The sequence below is a fragment of the Oryx dammah genome, unplaced genomic scaffold (assembly GCF_014754425.2).
Source record: "Oryx dammah isolate SB20612 unplaced genomic scaffold, SCBI_Odam_1.1 HiC_scaffold_25, whole genome shotgun sequence".
Lineage (NCBI taxonomy): Eukaryota > Metazoa > Chordata > Mammalia > Artiodactyla > Bovidae > Oryx > Oryx dammah.
In genome coordinates this window covers 11,719,399-11,742,969 of record NW_024070209.1, presented here as the reverse complement: position 1 = coordinate 11,742,969, position 23,571 = coordinate 11,719,399, and the positions used below count along the sequence as shown (strand labels likewise).

General features: G+C 37.1%; 2 protein-coding genes across 2 annotated transcripts in view; one reads left to right on the top strand and one right to left on the bottom strand.

The window, feature by feature from the left end:
- EXOC6B (exocyst complex component 6B) overlaps nucleotides 1–23,571 on the bottom strand; it is a 697,089-nt gene that overhangs the window by 505,578 nt on the left and 167,940 nt on the right. The gene's annotated exons all lie outside the window — the stretch shown is intronic.
- Nucleotides 8,176–9,490, top strand: LOC120851776 (ferritin light chain-like). The gene is made up of 2 exons (XM_040224786.1): nucleotides 8,176–8,189; nucleotides 9,066–9,490. The coding sequence occupies exons 1-2, from the start codon at nucleotides 8,176–8,178 to the stop codon at nucleotides 9,433–9,435; spliced, it is 384 nt and encodes a 127-aa protein (XP_040080720.1). The 3' UTR covers nucleotides 9,436–9,490.

Here is a 23,571-nt window from a genome sequence, read left to right as displayed (position 1 = left end):
CTAATTAAGCTTTTGAACTTTTTTTTTCCTCAGTCACATTTTCTATTGTTGTTATAAACCTCTGCCTCTACACTGGGCTTTTGAAGTTCTGTGAAGCTTTCCTTTTTAATTTTGTTTAATTTCCCTTTAATTTTTAATTTTTGAAACCTATTATTACTTTTTCCTTTGTTTGCTTTTCCTACTGTTCTTTTCCCCTTGCAGTTAATCTTTAATGTATATAAATCTTCTTGATCTATCTTTATTTAACTTTGCCTATTCTTTCTTTTCTTTCTTTCCTTTCCTCTCAACATATTTGTTAGTTATTTTTTCACTGCTTTATTCCCCAATTAGCACCTTGCTTTAGTTTTGTTTTCCAGTTTGTCCTTTAGTTAGTATTCTTCTGGTAAACAAAATTTGTGGTTTCCTTTGTTTGCTGGGTCAATCTATTGTACTTTATTTTTCTTGGACTGTTTTGATTTTGCTTATGGATGTATATGTAAATGTGTATATTCAGTCAGATTTTTTGTTGTTGTTATGATCCTCTGCCTCTACATTGGGCTTTTGCAGTACTGTGGAGTTTTCGTTTTTTATTTCCTTTTCATTTCTTCTTCCATTTTTTTCTTTTCTCTTTTATATTAATTTAAGTTTTAATTTTTTAAAACCTATTATATTTTTTCTGCAGGTACTCCTTCGCCTTTCCCACTGTTCTTTTCCCCTTGCTGCTGCTGCTGCTAAGTTGCTTCACTTGAGTCCAACTCTGTGTGATCCCATAGACGGCAGCCTATGAGACTCCCTTGTCCCTGGGATTCTCCAGGCAAGAACACTGGAGTGGGTTGCCATTTCCTTCTCCAATGCATGAAAGTGAAAAGTGAAAGTGAAGTCGCTCAATCACAACCCCATGGACTGCAGCCCACCAGGCTCCTCTGTCCATGGGATTTTCCAGGCAAGAGTACTGGAATTGGGTTCCATTGCCTTCTCCGATATAAACCTTCTTCATCTACCTCTATTTAATTTTGTATATCTTTTCTTTCTTTCCTTTTCTCTCAACAAATTTGACAGTTTTGTTTTCACTGCTTTATTCCTCACTTGGCACCTTGCTTTAGTTTTGTTCACCAGTTTGTCCTTTAGATAGTTTTGTTCTTAACTGGTAAATATAATTTTTTATGTCCTTTGTTCACCAGGTCAATCTACTGTACTTTATTATTGTTGGACTGTTTTGAGTTTGCTCATGGGTGTATATGTATATGTATATATATATTCCATTTATTTAATAATTATTTGCTTGTTTTTGTAACTGCTATTTGTTTCGGGTTCATCTTTGGTTTCTCATTTTCAGATATTTGTTTTAATCTTACTTAATGCCATAATAAAGCACTGCAGAATCTTTCCTCCTGACCATAGATGAAGTCCTGAGCCTTTGGAATGGGAGCATTGATGCCAAGACCATGGACTACCAAAGAATTGACCCTCAGTTCAGTTCAGTCACTCAGTCGTGTCCAACTCTTCGCAACCCCATGAATCGCAGCACGCCAGGCCTCGCTGTCCATCACCAACTCCCAAAGTTTACCCAAACTCATGTCTATCGAATTGGTGATGCCATCCAGCCATCTCATCCTCTGTCGTCCAGTTCTCCTCCTGCCCCCAATCCCTCCCAGCACCAGGGTCTTTTCCAATGAGTCAGTTCTTCAACTGAGGTGGCCAAAGTATTGGAGTTTGAGCTTTAGCATCAGGCCTTTCAATGAACGCCCAAGACTGATCTCCTTTAGGATGGACTGGTTGGATCTCCTTGCAGTCCAAGGGACTCTCAAGAGTCTTCTCCAGCACCACAGTTCAAAAGCATCAATTCCTCAGCACTCAGCTTTCTTCACATTCCAACTCTCACATCCATACATGACCACTGGAAAAACCATGGCCTTGTTGACAAACTAATGTCTCTGCTTTTTAATATGCTACCTTGGTTGCTCATACCTTTTTTTCCAAGGAGTAAGAGTCCTTTAATTTCATGGCTGCAATCACCATCTGCAGTGATTTTGGAGCCCCCCAAAATAAAGTCTGACACTGTTTCCACTGTTTCCCCATCTATTTCCCATGAAGTGACGGAACCAGATGCCATGATCTTCGTTTTTTCAATGTTGAGCTTTAAGCCAACTTTTTCACTCTCCTCTTTCACTTTTATCAAGAGGCTCTTTAGTTTCTCTTCACTTTCTGCCATAAGGGTGGTGTCATCTGCATATCGGAAGTTATTGATATTTCTCCCAGCAATCTTGATTCCAGCTTGTGCTTCTTCCAGCCCAGCGTTTCTCATGATGTACTCTGCGTAGAAGTTAAATAAGCAGGGTGACAATATACAGCCTTGATGTACTCCTTTTCCTATTTGGAACCAGCCTGTTGATCCATGTCCAGTTCTAACTGTTGCTTCCTGACCTGCATACAAGTTTCTCAACAGGCAGGTCCGGTGATCTGGTATTCCCATCTCTTTCAGATTTTACACAGTTTATTGTGGTCCACACAGTCAAAGGCTTTGGCATAGTCAATAAAGCAAAAAAAGATATTTTTCTGGAACTCTCTTGCTTTTTCCATGATCCAGCAGATGTTGGCAATTTGATCTCTGGTTCCTCTGCCTTTTCTAAAACCAGCTTGAACATCTGGAAGTTCACAGTTCACATACTGCTGAAGCCTGGCTTGGAGAATTTTGAGCACTACTTTATTAGCGTGTGAGATGAGTGCAATTATGCGGTAGTTTGAGCATTCTTTGGCATTGCCTTTCTTTGGGATTGGAATGAAAACTGACCTTTTCCAGTCCTGTGGCCACTGCTGAGTTTTCCAAATTTGCTGGCATATTGAGTGCAGCACTTTCACAGCATCATCTTTCAGGATTTGAAATAGCTCAACTGGAATTCCATCACCTCTACTAACTTTGTTCGTAGTGATGCTTTCTAAGGCCCATCTGACTTCACATTCCAGGATGTCTGGCTCTAGGTGAGTGATCATACCATCGTGATTATCTGGGTCGTGAAGATCTTTTTTGTATAGTTCTTCTGTGTATTTGTGCCACCTCTTCTTAATATCTTCTGCTTCTGTTAGGTCCATACTATTTCTGTCCTTTATTGAGCCCATCTTTGCATGAAATGTTCCCTTGCTATCTCTAATTTTCTTGAAGAGATCTCTAGTCTTTTCCATTCTGTTGTTTTCTTCTATTTCTTTGCATTGATCACTGAGGAAAGCTTTCTTATCTCTCCTTACTATTCTTTGGAACTTTGCACTCAGATGCTTGTATCTTTCCTTTTCTCCTTTGCTTTTTGCTCCTCTTCTTTTGAGAGCTATTTGTAAGGCCTCCTCAGATAGGCATTTGCTTTTTTGCATTTCTTTTCCATGGGGATGGTCTTGATCCCTGTCTCCTGTACAATGTCACAAACCTCCATCCATAGTTCATCAGGCACTCTATCAGATCTAGTCCCTTAAATCTATTTCTTACTTCCACTGTATAATCATAAGGGATTTGATTTAGGTCATCCCTGAATGGTCTAGTGGTTTTCCCTACTTTGTTCAATTTAAGTCTGAATTTGGCAATAAGGAGTTCAAGATCTGAGTCACAGTCAGCTCCCAGTCTTGTTTTTGTGATTGTATAGAGCGTCTCCATCTTTGGATGCAAATAATATAATCAATCTGGGTTCGATTCAGGACTGGGAAGATCCCCTGGAGAAGGGAAAAGGCTACACACTCCCGTATTCTGGCCTGGAGAATTCCATCAACTGTATAGCTCATGGGATTACAAAGTCAAACACAACTGAATTAACCCTGCTGCTGTTGCTGCTAAGTCACTTCAGTCGTGTCCATCTCTGTGCGACCCCATAGATGGCAGCCCGCCAGGCTCCCCTGTCCCTGGGATTCTCCAGGCAAGAACACTGGAGTGGGTTGCCATTTCCTTCTCCAATGCATGAAAGTGAAAAGTGAAAGTGAAGTTGCTCAGTCGTATCCATGGACTGCAGCCTACCCAGCTCCTCCATCCATGGGAATTTCCAGGCAAGAGTACTGGAGTGAGGTGCCATTGCCTTCTCCTGAATTAACCCTAGGGAGTATCAGATAGTGAGAATTCACAGGAAGGAAACCACTTGAATACAAGACCTGGCATCACCCAACCACAAGTACCACCCTGTGCAGGACACATCAGCTAAACAACAAACAAAACAAAAAAACAAACCCAATCATCAGCAGACAGGATTCCCACCTCATTCAGAGGTGCCCATCAGAGGAAAAGGAAACAAACAAACAAACAAAAACTCCACACAAATCTCACCATATAGGAAGCTTACACAAATCACTGGACCAACCATAGGAGGGCAGAAGTCAAAAGGAAGAATTCAACCTTGAAGTCTGGGAAAAGGACACCTCAAACACAATAAGTTAAAAAAATAATAATGAAAAGGCAGAGAAATACTACACAAATGAAGGAACAAACCAGAAACGCAAAAGTCCAAATAACTGAAGAGGAAATAGGTAAACTACCTGAAAAAGAATTCAGAATAATGATAGTAAAGATGATCAAAAACCTTGAAAACAAAATGGAGAAAATTCAAGAATCAATTAACAAAGACTTAGAAAAATTAAAAAATAAACATACAGAGAAAAACAACACAGTTACTGAAATTAAAAATACTCCAGATGGAATCAGTAGCAGAATATCTAAAGCAGAAGAATGAACAAGGGAACTAGGAGATAAAATGGTGAAAATAATTTCTGAAGACCAGAATAAAGTAAAAAGAATGAAAAGAACTGAGGACAGTCTCAGAGACCTCTGGGACTATATCAAACCCACCAACTTTCGAATTATAGGGGTCCCAGAAGAAGAGGAGAAAAAAAAGAAAGGGCATGAGAAAAGTTTTGACGAGATTATGGTTGAAAATTTCTCCAACATAGAAAAGGAAATAGTCAATCAAGTCCAAGAGGCACAAAGAGTCCCATACAGGATAAACACGCCAAGACACACACTAATCAAACTAACAAAGACTAAACACAAAGAAAGAATATTAAAAGCAGCAAGGGTGAAGCAGCAAATAACATACAACAGAAACCCCATACACTTAACAGCTGATCTTTCAGCAGAAACTCTGCAGGCCAGAAGGGAATAGCAGGATATATTTAAAGTACTGAAAGGGAAAAATCTACAACCAAGATTACTGTATGCAGTAAGGATCTCGTTCAAAATTGGTGTATGAATAAAAAGCTTTTCAGACAAGCAAAAGTTAAGAGAATTCAGTACCACCAAACCAGCTTTACAACAAATGTTAAACGGACTTATACAGTCAAGACATACAAGAGAAGAAAAAGATCTGCAAAGTCAACCTCAAGCAACTAAGAAAATGGCAATAGGAATATATATATCAATAATTATATAAATGGAAATGGATTAAATGCTCCAGCCAAAAGACACAGACTGGCTGAATGGATACAAAAACAAGACTCATAAATATGATGTCTATAAGAAACTCACCTCAGACCTAAACACACATACAGACTGAAAGTGAAAAGACAGAAAAATATATTCCATGCAATCAGGAAACATAAGAAAGCTGGAGTAGTGATCCTCATATCAGACAAAATAGACCTTAACATAAAGAAGATTATAAGAGAAAAGGAAAGACACTACATAATGATTAAGGATCAGCCCAAGAGGAAGACATAACAATTGTAAATATCTATGCACCCAACACAGGAGCACCTCAATACATAAGACAAACACAGATATAAAACGAGAAACTGACAGTAACACAGTAGACTTTAACACCCAGTAATAAAGTAATACACAGTATAATAAAGTAACACACAGTAATAAAGTAGACTTTAACACCCCACTCACACTAACAGACAGATCATCAAAACAGAAAATTAATATGGAAACACAAGTCTTAAATGATACATTAGATGAGATGGATCTCATTGATATCTTCAGGACATTCCATCCAAATGCAGAAGAATACACCTTCTTCTCAAGTGTACATGGAACATTCTCCAGTATATACCACATCTTGGTCACATATCAAACGTCAGTAAATTTAAGAAAATTGAAATCATATCAAGCATCTTCTCGGAAAACAATACTATGAGACTCAATATCAATTACAAGAAAAAAAACATAAGAAACACAAACACGTGGAGATTAAACAACAGGCTCGTAAATAATCAACAGGTTACTGAAGAAATCAAAAGTGAAGTCAAAATTTTCTAGAAACAAATGACAATGAAAACACGACAACTCAAAACCTAAGGGATGCAGCAAAAGCTGTTCTAAGAGGGAAGTTTATAGCAATACAATCCTACCTTAAGAAAAACATCGAAAATACAACCTTGTAGTACACCTAAAATGACTGGAAAAAGAAGAACCAAAAAAAAAACCCCAAAATTAGTAGAAGGAAAGAAATCATAAATATCCGAGCAGAAAGAAATGAGAAAGAAATCAAAGAAACAATAAAGATTAATAAAACTAAAAGCTGGTTCTTTGAGAAGATAAAATTGACAAGCCTTTAGCCAGACGCATCAAGAAAAAAAAAGAATCAAGTCAACAAAAATTAGAAATGAAAAATGAGAAGCTGCAACAGACAATGTAGAAATACAAAGGTTACAAGAGAATATTATGAATAACTATATGGCAATAAAATGGACAACCTGGAAGAAATGGACAGATTCTTAGAAAAGTTCAATCGTCCAAGACTGAACCAGGAAGAAATAGAAATTATATACAACCCAATTACAAGCACTGAAATTGGAGCTTTGATCAAAAATCTCCCAAAAACCAAAAGCCCAGGACCAGATGGCTTCACAGGAGAATTCTATCTAACATTTAGAGAAGAGCTAATGCCTATCCTTCGAAAACTCTTTCAGAAAATTGTTGAGGAAGGAATACTTCCAAACTCATTCTATGGGGCCACCATCACCCTGATACCAAAACCAAAGACAACACACACAAAAAAAGAAAACTACAGGCCAATATCATTAATGAACATAGAGGCAGAAATCCTCAACAAAATTTTAGCAAACAGAATTCAGCAACACATCAAAAAGGTCATACACCATGATCAAGTTGGGTTTATTTCAGGAATGCAAGGAATCTTCTATATACAGAAATTAGTGTGATACACATCATGTTAACAAACTGCAACATAAAAACCATACGATAATTTCAATAGATGCAGAAAAAGCCTTGAACAAAATTCAGCACCCATTTGAATAAAACTCTTCAAAAAATGGGCATAGAAGGAACCGACCTCAACATAGTAAAGACCATATATGATAAGCCTACAGCGAACATTATTCTCAATGGTGAAAAACTGAAAGCATTCCCCCTAAGATCAGGGAACAAGATAAGGGTGTCCACTTTCACCACTATTATTCAACATAGTTCTGGAAGTCCTAGCTACAGCAATCAGAGAAGAAAAACAAATAAAAGGAATCCAGATCAGAAAAGAAGTAAAGCTCTCACTGTTTGCAGATGACATGACACAGTACATAGAAAACCCTAAAGAGAGTATCAGAAAATTACTAGAGCTAATCAGTGAATTTACCAAAGTTGCAGGATGCAAAATCAATACACAAAAATCACTTGCATTTCTATATACTAACAATAAAAAATCAGAAAGAGAAAGGAATCAATCCCATTCACCACTGCAACAGAAAGAATTAAATATCTAGGAATAAACTTATCTAAGGAGACAAAAGAATTGTATACAGAAAATTATATAAGACACTAATGAAAGAAATCAAAGATGACATAAACAGATGGAGAGACATTCCATGTTCCTGAGTAGGAAGACTCAATATTGTGAAAATGACTATACTACCAAACACAATCTACAGATGCAATGCAATCCCTATCAAATTACCAATGGCATTTTTCACAGAACTAGAACAAAAAATTTCACAATTCATATGGAAACACAAAACACCCCGAATAGCCAAAGCAGTCTTGAGAAAGAAGAATGGAGCTGGAGGAATCAATCTTCCTGACTTCAGATTATACTACAAAGCTGCAGTCATCAAGACAGTATGGTACTGACACAAAAACAGAAATATAGACCAATGCAACAAGAAAGAAAGCCCAGAAATAAACCCAAGCACCTATGGGTACCTTATCTTTGACAAAGGAGGCAAGAATATACAATGGGGCAAAGACAGCCTCTTCAACAAATGGTGCTGGGCAACATGGATAGCTACAGGTAAAAGAATGAAATTAGAACACTTCCTAACACCATACACAAAGATAAACTCAAAATGGATTAAAGACCTAAATGTAAGACCAGAAATTATAAAACTCTTAGAGGATAACATAGGCAGAACACTCAACATAAATCAAAGCAAGATCCTCTATGACCCACCTCCTATAGTATCGGAAATAAAAACAAAAGTAAACAAGTGGGACCTGATTAACTCAAAAGCTGTTGTATAGCAAAGGAAACTATGAGCAAGGTGAAAAGACAGCCCTCAGAACGGGAGAAAATAATAGCAAATGAAACAACCGACAAAGGATTAATTTCCAAAATATACAAGCAGCTCATACAACTCAATACCAGAAAAACCCAATCAAAAAGTGGGGAAAAGACCTAAACAGACAGTTCTCCAAGGAAGACATACAGATGGCTCACAAACTCATGAAAAGATGCTCAACATCACTCATTATTAGAGAAATACAACTCAAAACCACCATGAGATATCACCTCACACTGGTCAGAATGGCCATCATCAAAAAGCCTACAACAAATAAATTCTGGAGAGGGTGTGGAGAAAAGGGAATGCTCTTGCCCTGTTGGTAAGAATGTAAATTGATACAGCCACTATGGAAGACAGTATAGAGATTCCTTAAAAAACTAGGAATAAAACCACCATACGACCTAGCAATGTCACTCCTAGGCTTATACCCTGAGGAAACCAAAACTGAAAAAGACACATGCATCCCACTGTTCATTGCAGCACTTTTTACAATAGCTAGAACATGGAAGCAACCTAGGTGTAGACAGATGAGTGGATAAAGAAGTTGTGGTACATATATACAATGGAGTATTACATTACATTACAATGTTTATATAATGTGTGAGTGTGGATCACTTCTTTCACGAACTGGCCAAGGAAAGGCACGAGGGCATGGAGTCTCTCTTGAAAATGCAAAACCAGCATGGCAGCTGTGTCCTCTTCCTGGACGTGCAGAAGCCATCTCAAGATGAGTGGGGTAAAACCCAGGACACTATGGAAGCCGCCCTTCTCGTAGAGAAGAACCTGAATCAGGCCATTTTGGATCTGCATGACCTGGGTTCCGCCCATGCAGACCCCCACATCTGTGACTTCCTGGAGAACCACTTCCCATATGAGGAAGTGAAACTCATCAAGAAAACAGGTGACCACCTGGCTGGTCTCCGGGCTGGGTTGGACAAGTATCTCTTCAAAAGGCTCACCCTCAAGCATGACTAGGAGCTTCTGGAGACCAGTGGCCTTTGAACATCAGGGCTGCCTGAAGCCCCTCTCTGCAGCCACTAGGCAACTTTTTAACACCTTGGAGCCCTCTCTCAAGCCTTGGACCAAATGGAAACAATAATGGTTTTTGCAGCAAAAAAAAAAAAAAAAAAAAGTTCCAATCACTAAAGGTAGTCAAAAAATCTTCACAACACTCAATGAACATGTGGGAGGTTCATTGTGAAGTTTCTCTTACCCAAAATGTAACTGCAATCTAAGCTAACAAAGACCATTTATTTTTTTCTAAAATAAGAGGGAAAAACAAAGTAAAAAAAAAAAGATTCTGATTTATAAAGGGGGTGGATACAATTTTTATCAATTTGTTTTTATATGCTTCAGAACTCAAAAATATGAGGAATTAATACCACAATAATACTACAATTAATACTACAATACTACAGTGCAGGTAGGAGCCACACTGGGTAAGCTGCTTAATAAACATTTTTTTTTAAATACACAGGCTCAGTTCTATTTTCTGGATTCACATCTGTAAGAATTATATGGTGTTAATGGTATCTGCTTCAGATTCATTCATGCACACATGGATGGGGTGTAATAACACTTTACAAGTCAAGTTATATAATTTTTATGTTATAATATTTTATTGCAACTTACTTTCATTTCTCCTTTATACTAGAGTTAGGGTACTATGTTAGTTTCTGAATCATGTACAGAGGTAGATTATATTATCTATTTATTTTATTAAGAACTGTAAACAGGGGCATTAAATATTTCTTACAAAAAGGCAGCATTGGGGCTGACAGAGCTGAACTGGTACATTAAACACTATCACCTCTCCCCTGAAATTTTGCAGTCTCTCCCTTCTCATTTAACCTGGCCAACACAATGTTAACCAGCAAGCCTACCTAAAACACAAGCCTGATCATGCTCCCTGATGTTTATAAATTATCGGGCTAAAGGAAGCCCAAATTCCTCAAAATGGCATTCAAGATCCTATATCATATGATACTATTATTTGTCCTACAATATTTCCTTCTCTGAACTTTCTTTTCCTTCATACTAAAAGCTTTCTTCATTATAAAAACAAAACAAAACCTGGAACACCTCTCTCTTCTAGGAAATGGCAACCCACTCCAGTATTCTTGCCTGGAGAATCCCATGGACAAAGGAGCCTGGTGGGCTACAGTCTTAGATGTCTTCTTTATCAACGCTTACCCTTTTAGGTGATTCCATCCAGTTCTATGTGAAAGTCACTCAGTCATGTCCAACTCTTTGCGACCCCATGGACTATATAGTCCATGGAATTCTCCAGGCCAGAATACTGGAGTAGGTAGCCTTTCCTTTCTCCAGATCTTCCAAAAACAGTAATCGAACAGGTCTCCCACATTGCAGGTGGATTCTTTACCAGCTGCACCACAAGGGAAACCCTTCCAGTTCTATAATGAGTCTCAAAATTATATTACAACCTGAGGCCGCTCCCCTGAACCACAGACTCATAAATCCAATCACCCTGCTAAACATTGTACTCACAAGTTTTATAGGCATCTCTGACATAGTATGTGTGCATGTGTGTGCTCAGCTGCATCTGACTGTGTGTCCCCATGCACTGTAGTCCACCAGGCTCCTCTGTCCATGGGATTTCCCAGGCAAAAATACTGGAGGGGGTTGCCATTTCCTACTCTAAGGGATCTTCCTGACACAAGGATCAAACCCCTGTCTCTTGACTCCCTCTCCCAACCCCTTCTCCTCCACCAAAACCTACTCCATTTTAGTAAAGAGCAATTCTATTCTTTGAGCTATTCAAACCAAAGACTTAAGAGTCATTCCTGGTATCTCTTTATTTTACAACCCTACTTAATCCACCCATTGGTTCCACACTGAAAATATACTAAATTCAGAGTGTAAGCCTTTTCCACCAGTACAGTCTTATCTAAACTATATCCTCTCATGCCTGCATTATTAAAATTGCCTCCTACCTGGTCTTCTTATTCTATTTCTACCCTCTTTGCCTGTATTCCACAGAGCAGTGAGAGTGATGTATCCAAAGAGTCAAAAAAGTGAATTCTTTTCTAGTCAAAACCCTCCAAAGGCTTCCTTCTCACTCAAAAGTAAGCCTTTATACTAACTCAGGACTTATATTAGCATTAATCTAGACTGGATACATAGAATTACTTGGGAAGCTTTTAAAATATACCATTGCCCAGGCCCCATCCTCACTGATTCAGGTTCAACTGGTCTGGAGTATATCAGTATTAGCATTTATGAAATGAATGAATGTGACTGTCAGTGATATTCTGTCTTCCCCACACGGTGCCCATATAACAGGGGTCCCCAACCCCTGGACTGCTCCTCATCACTCTTAGTACCACCTGCATCTCTCCTCCAACCAGCCCCACCCTCTACCCCATCCCTGGAAAAATAACAAAACCCATCCCTTTTACCAAAAAGGTTGGGGACTGCTGCCAAATTACACTAGCTAGCTAGAGTACCCCATTCATCTGGTCATATCATAGTTTAAGATTAAGCATATGATTGAAGCTGAGTCCTTTTCTGAGCTTTTACTGAAGTTAACTGGAGAAGTACTGACTGTTTAATATTATGTAAGCCCAGAGGTGTTCATGGCTATCCTTGCCACCTGGTATAAAAAGTCTCCTTAAGTCATCACAAAGAAAAGTAGATATAATGAGCACATTTGATCCATCTGTAGATCCATTCCTGAAACTTTCAATTATGTACACCAGCAAGTTTCCCCTATTTTTTTTTTTTTTTTTTGATGAAGGAAATTAGAGTTAGGTTTCTGTAACTGGAAAGAAAATAATTCTTATCACAAAGTTATAAGTACATATTTAGTTTTTAAGTCCCTTAAGATTATTCTTCCTCCACCATCAACTCTCAATTAGACAGTAAAATTCATGAACAGAAGACTGTATCTATTTCCTTCATATCTACATTAATAATAGTACAGTGTGTGACACATAGCAGACATTCAATAAGCATTTACTGACTGACCAAAGAGTTTTAAAAACATTTAAAACTTCCCTTCAATTATTAGTGGGCTTCCCTGGTGGCTCAGCTGGTAAAGAATCCACATGCAATGCAAGAGTTCTAGGTTCTATCCCTGGGTTGGGAAGACTCCCTGGAGAAGGGAAAGGCTACCAACGCCAGTATTCTGGCCTGGAGAATTCCATGGACTGTATAGTCCATGGGGTCACAATGGGTCGAACACAACTGAGCGACTTTCATTTCTTCACTTCAATTATTAATAATACTGAAGAAAGACTTTTTCACTGGCAGAAAGGTTAGATTATATGACTTAAATGATATCCTTTACCATTTTGATTTTACAAAACTATGATTTCTTCAATTCAGTGAGTTTCACTGGGAAGTCCCAGTTATCCCAATTCCCTATTTCCCTAGTTTGGTCCTTTGTACCTCTATCAAACAAGCATCAATCTCCCTTCAACGACATCACCTTTCTTCTGAGATTTTTCTCAGATCCTGCTCTATGATTAGGAAAGTCCTGTCTTTTATAGACTCTCAAGTTCTCTACCTTTAATAATCTTTCAAATCCAAAGTTCCATGTCTTATACAAAGCATTTCATTAATTAATAGTCTTGGAACCAGTGTTAGCTCAACTTTCAATGTTCTTCACTTACTTTTCATACTCTTGTATACACGAAGATGCATTTCTGCAGATGTCCATTTATTTCAATCATTTATATCTATCCACTAGTAATGATTTATGTACCTTTAAAAAGACTGTGCATCTGACTGAAAACCAATGTTAAACAAACAACGTTTATCTGGTTTAACATACAAAGGCCTACAGAGCGGACGGTGTCAATTTAACTATCTAAATTGCCTAATAGACAACCATAAATGTGCTTAATAATGATGCTGGAAGGCTTCTTAAATATATTCCTTTCATATCTTTAGGTTAAGAACCAACTCCATTATATAGCCCATTTACAAAATCAGATTGACCTATTTCTTCATATGCCACTCAAAACAGGCAAAACTAAAATATCTTGCTCTGCCATGATTTATACAAGTATGTACATAGCATAGTCCAATCCCAAAGTCTGTTACTGATAAACGCTATATGATCAGGGCATATTACTAAGTTCTCTGAACTTTGCATTGACTTTCATATCTGGAATTCTGTGATGCAAAATTTCTATAGCTGATTAAAAAATAAAAATAAAATGCTGAAAATGATCACTTCCCAGTTTAAAGACAGTATTTAAATATTCCACTAGTCTAAACAGAATGCCTTCAAAAATTCACCATTAAAAGCTGGGATTCTCTGTAAGTAACTGATGATACAAACTGAGACAATTACTTAAATACTTATGTTGTGGAGTTTTTATAGCTCATAAGCTCCCCTGAGGCAGTTTCAAGCAGCTAAATGTCTTCAACTCACATGTCAAGCATCAGGATTAGAAAAAAACAATGTTCAAAACACAGATTTCTCCATGTATACTCTATCTTTGGCTCAATACAGACACTTTTTTTTTTTTGTAGTACTTTCTTCTATGTTCTACTAATATGTCCCTGATATTTGAATCAAGCTTTAACTTCCTCTACAGTAGAATTTAAACACACACACACACACACATTGAATGGCTTTTTCTAAAGAATTCTCACTGAATGGCAGGTAGACTCTACACACAGCCCTTATGAAAGGGCTGACACGAATAAAAAAGCTCTGAACCAATATGTATGCATCTCATTCTAGTTAAAAAAGAAGTTGTTTCTCTATTTTTGAGGGAAGAAAATTAGTTTTGCTTATGATAAGCCATTCTTAGTCTTTAGAGAAGGACCTGGCCATTTTCCGTCTCTCAGCTCAACCTTTCAAATAATTTTTTTTTAAAGGTTCAAACAGTACAAAGCATCTTATTTAGTGAAAAGCACTTTAAATACCTCACCAAGTACTCCCCACTGGATCAAAATGTCATAGAAATGTTGTAAATACTATCAGTCATGTTCCAGAGAACAATTTATACAAACATTGTTTTGCTCTTCTGTCTGGAAAAGTAATTTCTGAAGTGAAGAGTTCAAAACTTTTAGCCCTACATACTATACAGTAAGAAAAAAAAATACATCTTTTAAGTATCAGAAGCAGAGTACACAATAGGCTTTGTCTTGTTAAACAAAAGAACATGCTTTTCCTTTCAATCATTTCCAGCTGTATGATCTGGCCTTCATGGAATCAGAAATTAACAGCATATGGCATCTGGCTACCTGCACAGGCTGCATATAAAATCTCAAGACTTCAATAAGATTAACAAGTCTAGTGGTTCAGAGTGGAGGGGGAACCACCAAATGCTATTTCCAAAACAGAGGCAAAAGTTCTAACTAAAAGAAGGCAAGAAAAAAGCATCCTTGTTTAATCAGATGTCAAATATATTCTCAATAAACAATCAGATCACAAGATCTTTTGCCTCCTAAACAGCTGAAGGAGATACTACCAACGACTGAAAAACTATTTTCATTTTCAAACAAGGAAGGAATTATACACACACAAAAAAAGACCCAAAACAAAGAAGTTCTGTGTTAACCCACATTATGACACATCAGAGTAATGCCCTGGATCCAAATGAGCCGGAAACAAACAAACAAACAACAGCAACAAAAAACCACAAATGACTCACTGTTCTTCCCATAAGATCCGCTAAGCTTTAGTTTAAGAATCTAAATCTTAGACTAAAATATCTTCAAGGTCTCCTAAAATAAACCATTCCAAACAAAACACTAAATTTACCTTTCTTACTAGTATCACTGGACCAAAAACCTGCTAACTTTTGGAATATACTTCAGTGTTTCAGAACCCACGCAGTCCTAATCTATAGCCTAATTCTCAGTTATCAGAGACCAAACCCTAGACCTTCCTTTCTATAGGTCAACAAAATGGGGACAATGAGTGCACAACAGTAAAGAATAACTAAATACTTTCAAATTTATAAGAAATAGATCCTTACTGGAAACTGATCCTTTTCAGCTCCTCCCCAATTCTTTCTTTCACAGCTCCAGGTACTCAACGCCTTCAAACCTACTCTTCACACTTTAAATCCTGCTGAATAGTTTTATCTGGACCCTCTCCAAAGCATTACACATTGAGCTTCAGTGGACCCAAAAGTCAAACAGTGGTATATTCCTTGACAGTTTATTTCATAACTCCTAGAGGAGAAAGAAAAAATAATTTATTAATAAATATTATGAGAAGTGAGCTTAAAGTAATTTCATCAATAAAGTTTAATTCAGCCCTCAAGCATTTGGATCTCATAAAAGAGTTCCTCAACAATGCCTTAAGTGAAGACAGAAGAGGAAACTCAAATAAATTCAAAGCAGAATTAAAAGCTCATAAAGGCACACAATTTAGAACAGACAAAATTTAAAAACGGGCAATCTACAAGACAGATAACTACTTTAATATTTTTAAGGCATACACAGTCTGAGGACAATCAACTATTGGAATTTCTATATCAAAAGCTCTTTGACTGACTATGGGAATTGCTAGATTCCAGTAGGTCTATCTAGATTTTAAAACAAAAAAAAATGTAAAAGCTTAAAAGAATAACAAACCTATTTTCATCTCTTAGATTCTCCCTCTCTCCACACTTCTCACCAGGACCCTGACAGTCTGGTGACATCAGTGTGTTACATACCCTGAGGCACTAGGTCAAATGCAGGAATACATCTATCACAGCTGCTAATGTTTTATCCTCACTTGAAATTTCAGAAATGCAAATGCAACATACCAACAGCTGTTCACACTTTCAATATTTTCTTGTAAAGTTGGTCATGAAATGTGACTTACTGAACATTTGTAATACGATTACCAATTTCTATTTCAATGCCTGTAAATGCTGCTGCCACTAGTGTACAGTCTGATTTCACTGCCCAGTAGTAAAATAGTGTGACTGGATTGGCACTGGTTCCCTGGAAGAGGTAGCAATAAGAAGTAGATAGGGCTGTTACTAAGGAACAGAAACAGGCTAATAGCTAAAACATACACAATAGCAGTCTGTTTAAATTAGGAACAAAGATATACAACATGTGCACGTGCACACATCAAATTAGCGTACAGTATACATTTTCAAAAAGTGCACTTGATTAAAATTTGCTAGGACCTACTGTTTTATTGTCTACTAGGATTTCATAAGACACATACACACACACACACACACACACACACAAAACCCCTCAAGATACAATTTCACCATTCTAGAAATTAACAAACTAACTGGACAATTCTTAAAAATCATTCTGGGCTATCAATTACTTTAAGATTCCATTGAAAGATAACATCACTCTCTCCAGAAATATCTGCAAAAACATAAACTTTCTGCAGGTTAATGGGCCACAGGTTAAGAATTCCAATAGGCACATGAAAAGATGTTCAACATCACTAATTATTAGAGAAGTGCAAATCAAAACTACAATGAAACACGACCTCACATCAGTCAGAATGACCATCATTAAAAAGTCTACAAGTAACAAATGCTGGAGAGGGTGTAGAGAAAAGGGAACCCTCCTACACCGCTGATCAACAATAAATAAATAAAGAAGACATGGTGTACACACACACACACACACACAAAATGGAGTACAACTCAGCCATAAAAAAGAACAAAAGTAATGCCATTTGCAGCAATATAGATGTGGCCAGAGATTATCACACTAAGTGAACTAAGTCAGAAAGAGAAAGACAAATACCATACGATATCACTTATATGCAGGATCTAAAATACGGCACAAATGAATCTATTTACAAAATAGAAACAGACTTACGGACATAGAGAACAAAACTGAGGTTGTCAAGTAGGGTGGGGAGAAAAATGGACTTAGAGTTTGGGGTTGGTAGATACAAATTATTACATTTAGAATGGATAAACAACAAGTTCCCAATGTATAGCTCAAGGAATTATATTCAATATCCTGTGATAAACCATAATGGAAAAGAATATTACAAAAGAATGTATATATGTGTATAACTGAGTTAATCTGCTGTACAGCAGAGACTGGCAAAACACTATAAATCAACTATAGTTCAATTAAAATCAAGACACAATTTCAGTTCTAAAAAAAAAAAAGACATCTTAAGGTAAATAAGGGACATGTGGGTCCCTTAGATATAATCTGTTAATAAATATTATGGTTTTGGAGGTTTATTGTCAAGGAGAGAAGAAAGGAAGTTTGGAAGAAAATGAAATTTCTAACATTCTAAAATTTCTAAAAAAACTGGTAATGTCATGGGACTTCACTGATGGTATATAAGCTATAAAATGAATTGGGAGAAAGTGACAGAAAAGGTAGAATGTATACTTATAACTCGAGAAAAAATTCTGAAAAAGAGAAAAACAGGATCCATGATTATTAAATCTTTGAGCTGACAGAAATGGTGATAGAAAATTTCAAAAGAAACATGGAACATAATCAGTGCTTCAGTTCAGTTCAGTTCAGTCGCTCAGTCGTGTCCGACTCTTTGCAGCCCCATGAATCACAGCATGCCAGGCCTCCCTGTCCATCACCATCTCCCGGAGTTCACTCAGACTCACATCCATCGAGTCCGTGATGCCATCCAGCCATCTCATCCTCGGTCGTCCCCTTCTCCTCCTGCCCCCAATCCCTCCCAGCATCAGAGTCTTTTCCAATGAGTCAACTCTTCGCATGAGGTGGCCAAAGTACTGGAGTTTCAGCTTTAGCATTATTCCTTCCAAACAAATCCCAGGGCTGATCGCCTTCAGAATGGACTGGTTGGATCTCCTTGCATTCCAAGGGACTCTCAAGAGTCTTCTCCAACACCACAGTTCAAAAGCATCAATTCTTTGGCGCTCAGCCTTCTTCATACTCCAACTCTCACATCCATTCATGACCACTGGAAAAACCATAGCCTGGACTAGACGGACCTTAGTCAGCAAAGTAATGTCTCTGCTTTTGAATATACTATCTAGATTGGTCATAACTTTTCTTCCAAGGAGTAAGTGTCTTTTAATTTCATGGCTGCAGTCACCATCTGCAGTGATTTTGGAGCCCAAAAAAATAAAGTCTGACACTGTTTCTACTGTTTCCCCATCTATTTCCCATGAAGTGATGGGACCATATGCCATGATCTTCATTTTCTGAATGTTGAGCTTTAAGCCAACTTTTTCACTCTCCTTTTTCACTTTCATCAAGAGGCTTTTTAGCTCCTCTTCACTTTCTGCCATAAGGGTGGTGTCATCTGCATATCTGAGGTTATTGAGATTTCTCCCGGCAATCTTGATTCCAGCTTGTGTTTCTTCCAACCCAGCGTTTCTCATGATGTACTCTGCATATAAGTTAAACTAGCAGGGTGACAATATACAGCCTTGACGTACTCCTTTTCCTATTTGGAATCAATGCTTAGCTAGAGACAATGATTCTGGTAGTATTTAATACCAGCAGTGGTGACTAGCCTGTGGGAAGGCTATACCATATAGAGATTAAGAGCACAAACTCTGAACAGGTGATCCTGGATTGGATTTAGGGACAAACAATTTTTTTTCTTTTATAAAATTTTAGAGATCTTGTCTACCTGTTAGATTGGATGCTGCCTGACTCATGAATTACTGAATAAAGCCAATAAGATCTTTAAATTTTTTCAATTAAATAAGCTTTACAGATTGGATAATACGGATATCGGGACTTCCCAGGTGGCTCAGTAGTAAGGAATTTGTCTGCCAACCAGGAGATATAAGTTCCAACCCTGAGTCAGGAAGAACCCCTGGAGAAGGAAATGACAACCCACTCCAGTATTCTTGCTTGGGAAATCCCATAAACAGAGGAGCCTGGCGGACTACAGTCCATGGGAAGCAAAAGAGAGATGACTTAGCAACTAAACAATAACAAGATGAATATTTTTCCCTGACTTTGCAAATGTGAGTATAAAAGATAATATATGAGAATATATATCATATAAGAGAATGCATTTTTAAAGAGAACGTATTTTTTAACAGAATGCATTTTTTAAAGGGGGAATTATGTCTGTAACTGTTTGGGAATAAAAACTAATATATGTAGAGAGAGGTTGGTAAAGCAAATATGGTAAAATGCTAACATTTGGGCAGCCTGGATAAAGTGTATATAGACTTGTTTGTACAACTTCTGTAAATTTTCAGTCTGATATTATTTTTAAAAGTATTTAAAAATATGTGCTCTGAGCATGGCTGTCTAGGTTTAAGTTCTGGCTCTGTGACTCTGTTATATTAGACAAGTAAGTTTTTTAACTTTGCCTCTGCTTCTGTTTCCTCATTTATAAAATAGGGATACTATAACACTACCTCAAGTTGTTGTAAAGAATAAAATGACAGTGAGATAATTCATGTAAAGCATCTATTAGAATAATATCCGACAAATACAAAGCACTCAAATCTTACTCATTATTGTTATTATTATTCCTTTCCAAACATCATTCTTACTCCCGTCCCACGTCACCCCACTACTCTCTGCCTTAGACGAAGCTAATTACAGAAAAAAAGAAACAAACAGTGGGGAAAGTCAGATGTTTCATCTTTTAACTTCAAAGTTATTGATCCCTGTCTCCAGGTTGGTCATTCTTTAACCTATTCTCTGATGGCTGTAAGGGGGTTTTATACATGTCATTCTTTATACATACAACTCTGTTGAGATCTTCCTTAAAATTTTCAATATTAGCTTTAAGAATAATACCCTATATCTTTGAAGTGAGGGCACTGTGGCCCAGCCGAGTGGTGGCTATGAGATTCTGACTGGGGAAGAATTTGTTTCTTTGTTTTCAGTAAACCAACTTGAGCTTCAAAAAAAAAAAAGAATAAGATTCTAACTTCTTAAACTTATTATAAAGCCCATCATCATTTAGTTAGAGCATACTTCCTTGTTCTCATCTCTCAACACACTTCCACAAATACACCCTTCCTCAATGTAGTTGGGCCTCAATGTAGTTCTATGAATATAAATCTTCAATCCCTATGCTAGCCCACCTGATTCCTCTGTCCATGGAATTCTCCAGGCAAGAATACTGGAGTGGATTGCCATTCCCTTCTCCAGGGGATCTTCCTGACCTAGGGATTGAATGTGGGCCTCCTATATTGCAGGCAGATTCTTCAACATCTGAGCCACCAGGGATTTATCTACCTTCAATCCCTAACACAGATGATTTTCTTTTGCCTAGAACAGGATCTCACCCTTATTAATCTAGCCACCTCATTTTCACTCTCAGAACATCTCAGTATGACGTAGACACCTCTCTGAGAGCACAAAACCCTACATGTATACCTCCACCATGGTATTATACTATAATCACTGACTAGTCTATCATGCTGGTTAGGTTCTAAGCTGCTTAGGGGCAAGATCTATGTACTTTTAAGCCTTCAAATTTTAAGCACAAAACCTGAAATGATATAGGCTTTCAATAAGAGCTGAGTAATCAATAAGAATCTTGACAAGAGATTCCAATATAGACATAATCTCCAATGTTGACATAAATTTCAAAGGAGACACAAGATAATCTATTGAGCAGCATATGAAAGGGCTTCCCCAGTAGTTCAGTGGTAGAGAATCTGCCTGCCAGTGCAGGAGACGCAGGTTCAATCCCTGAGTTAGGAAGAAATCCTGAAAAAGGAAATGGCAACCCACTCCAGTAATCTTGGCTGGGAAATCTCATGGACAGAGGAGGCTGGTGGCAGGCTACAGTCCATGGGGTCACAAAAGACTCAGACACAATGTAGCTGCTAAATAATTACAGTATGTGAAAGCATTTGTCCAAAGCAGAGGTCTAATGTTAAAGCGAAGTCTATACTTTTAACCAAGTATGTAAAATGTTAGCCATGCAAGTTTCCATCTTAAAAAAACCAGCTCCATGCCTCAGAGCTCAGAAAAAGTAGATGACACTGTTATTTGGTAAGAAGGGGCATTTACTCCAAACACATGTTCATTGATTGCCTAATATACACCAGTCACAACAATATTGTGCTCTTAATCTGCTAAAAACAATATTAACAATTGAAAATGCTTTTGCTGCCAGAGGCATAGACCATAGAAAATGACAACTTTCTAGGTCCCTTCTCTCCACTGGCAATGAAACAGGATGGTCTAAATTCATAAAGTTATTTCTAACTAGAGTATCTAAAAAAAAAAGAACTAATTCAATCTGTCTGTGAAGGCTTTTATTTTTGCTAGTCACAATGCCTGGTTAATTCCTATAATCAAAGTCTTGACCAGAGTTCCTTTTTGCACCATGCGTTAGGCAAAACACATGGCCAAATAAAAAAGGTGCTGGAAATAGGCCCTTGAGCCATATTAAACACAATGGAAATAACATTTGAAAATAGTATCTTTCCCAGCTGGGTAAGAAACACAATGGTTCCAACCATCTGCTCTTTCTTCCTAAGATTCCATTTTCACAAATGGATAGGCTGACATTATTTATTCTATTCAAGAAACAAGATCCCTGGAGTGGAAGACCACAATTTAAACCAGATAAAATTCAGAGAACAGTAACAGTAAAAGTGCACAAACTCCTAGACATATTTTATTGTTTTTCTGTTTCTATTATTTTCTCCATCTTCTTTGCTATCCCTTCTGTAAGAAGATTCTTAGAAGAAAATACATTTTAGAGTACTTTTCAAAGGAGAAATGATGAGCTCGAAAATAAACCACAGGGTAACTATAAGAGATAAAGAGAAAGCACAGGAGAAAACCAACTGTTCACTCATTCAATAATTTTAAAACATTTAAGTCAGATGGTAACAAAGTTACCAAACAATACTATTGAAACTGATTTTGTTCTGACTTTATAAACATAACTAATAAGAAATCTATAAGGAAGATATCCAACTTGATTTCACATTAGTTAAAGCAGAAACTATGAAGCTATCCTGTGGTCTTGTTTTATAACCTACTGAAATCTTACTGTGGGATTACATGTAAACACTGGTAAAGACACACTCTCTAAAATTATTCTTTCTTTCAATGAACCCTCATAAAGATCTCATGCAATACTAAGGTTCTGTGGAGTCACACATGAAAAACCGCAGGTAGAGTTTTTTATTACTAAACTGCAACTTGTTTAAAATACTTCTTAGAATAGCAGACTCTATCAAAATTTGGCAATCTCCTTGCCCAGGTACATGACAAAGGACTGACAAGCAATAGTCATATTAAATCTCACTTAAAGAGCTTTTGCACAAACCACCACACACTCTGCACACTCAAAGGTAGAAAAACACATACTTTGAAAGCTTTTAGCATCTGATTCAGTTTCACTGGCTTGTGAGTTCCTAGAAGGCAGAACTATGTTTTTTTCATTCTTGATTCTTTGCTTTCCTCAACCCTGCCCACCCAGTGCCTAGCATAAAGTTTTATACGGTAAAAAAAGAGCTATTCTAAAAATATTAGAAAGGAAAAAAAAATTAGAAAAAATCCAATGTCCAGAAATACAGGAAAAATTATATATTATACCATTATATATAATAATTTATATAATTATATGTACCATATAAAACATCTTAAGTGATTTGATATACTTTTGTGTACTATGTCTAAGATGTGAATGAAAGATTATATAGTTTACAAAAATTTTTGTAAGTTCATTTTTGCAAATATCTATATACTGACATGTATATATACATAAGTGATTCTTGTTTATCCATAAAGAAAATATAAAATCTTTTCACCAAAATGTTATCTGTGAGCTGTGGGATTGTGGAATGATTCCCACATTCCTCATTACCTACACCATTACATAGTGTATGAAATTTTAAAATAATGAATATTAATCCCTCCCATGGATATCAAAACAATTAAAATGTTTTTATGTTGGAAAAAAATTGTCCAGCTCTCTGTGACTCCTGCCAGGCTCCACTGGGGATTCACCAAGCAAGAATGCTGAAGTGAGTTGCCATGCCCTCCTCCAGGGGATCTTCCTGACCCAGAGACTGAACTGGCGTCTCTTATGTTTCCTGCATTGGCAGGTGGGTTCTTTACCACGAGCACCACCTTTTACCTCAAAGAAATACTCAAATGAATACTGAACTCTAAGCTAATGTTATACTTGCTGAAGTATTTAGAGATGAAGTATACTGATGTCTCAAATTTACCTTGAAATTCATTTTTTAAAAAAAGATGTGATGG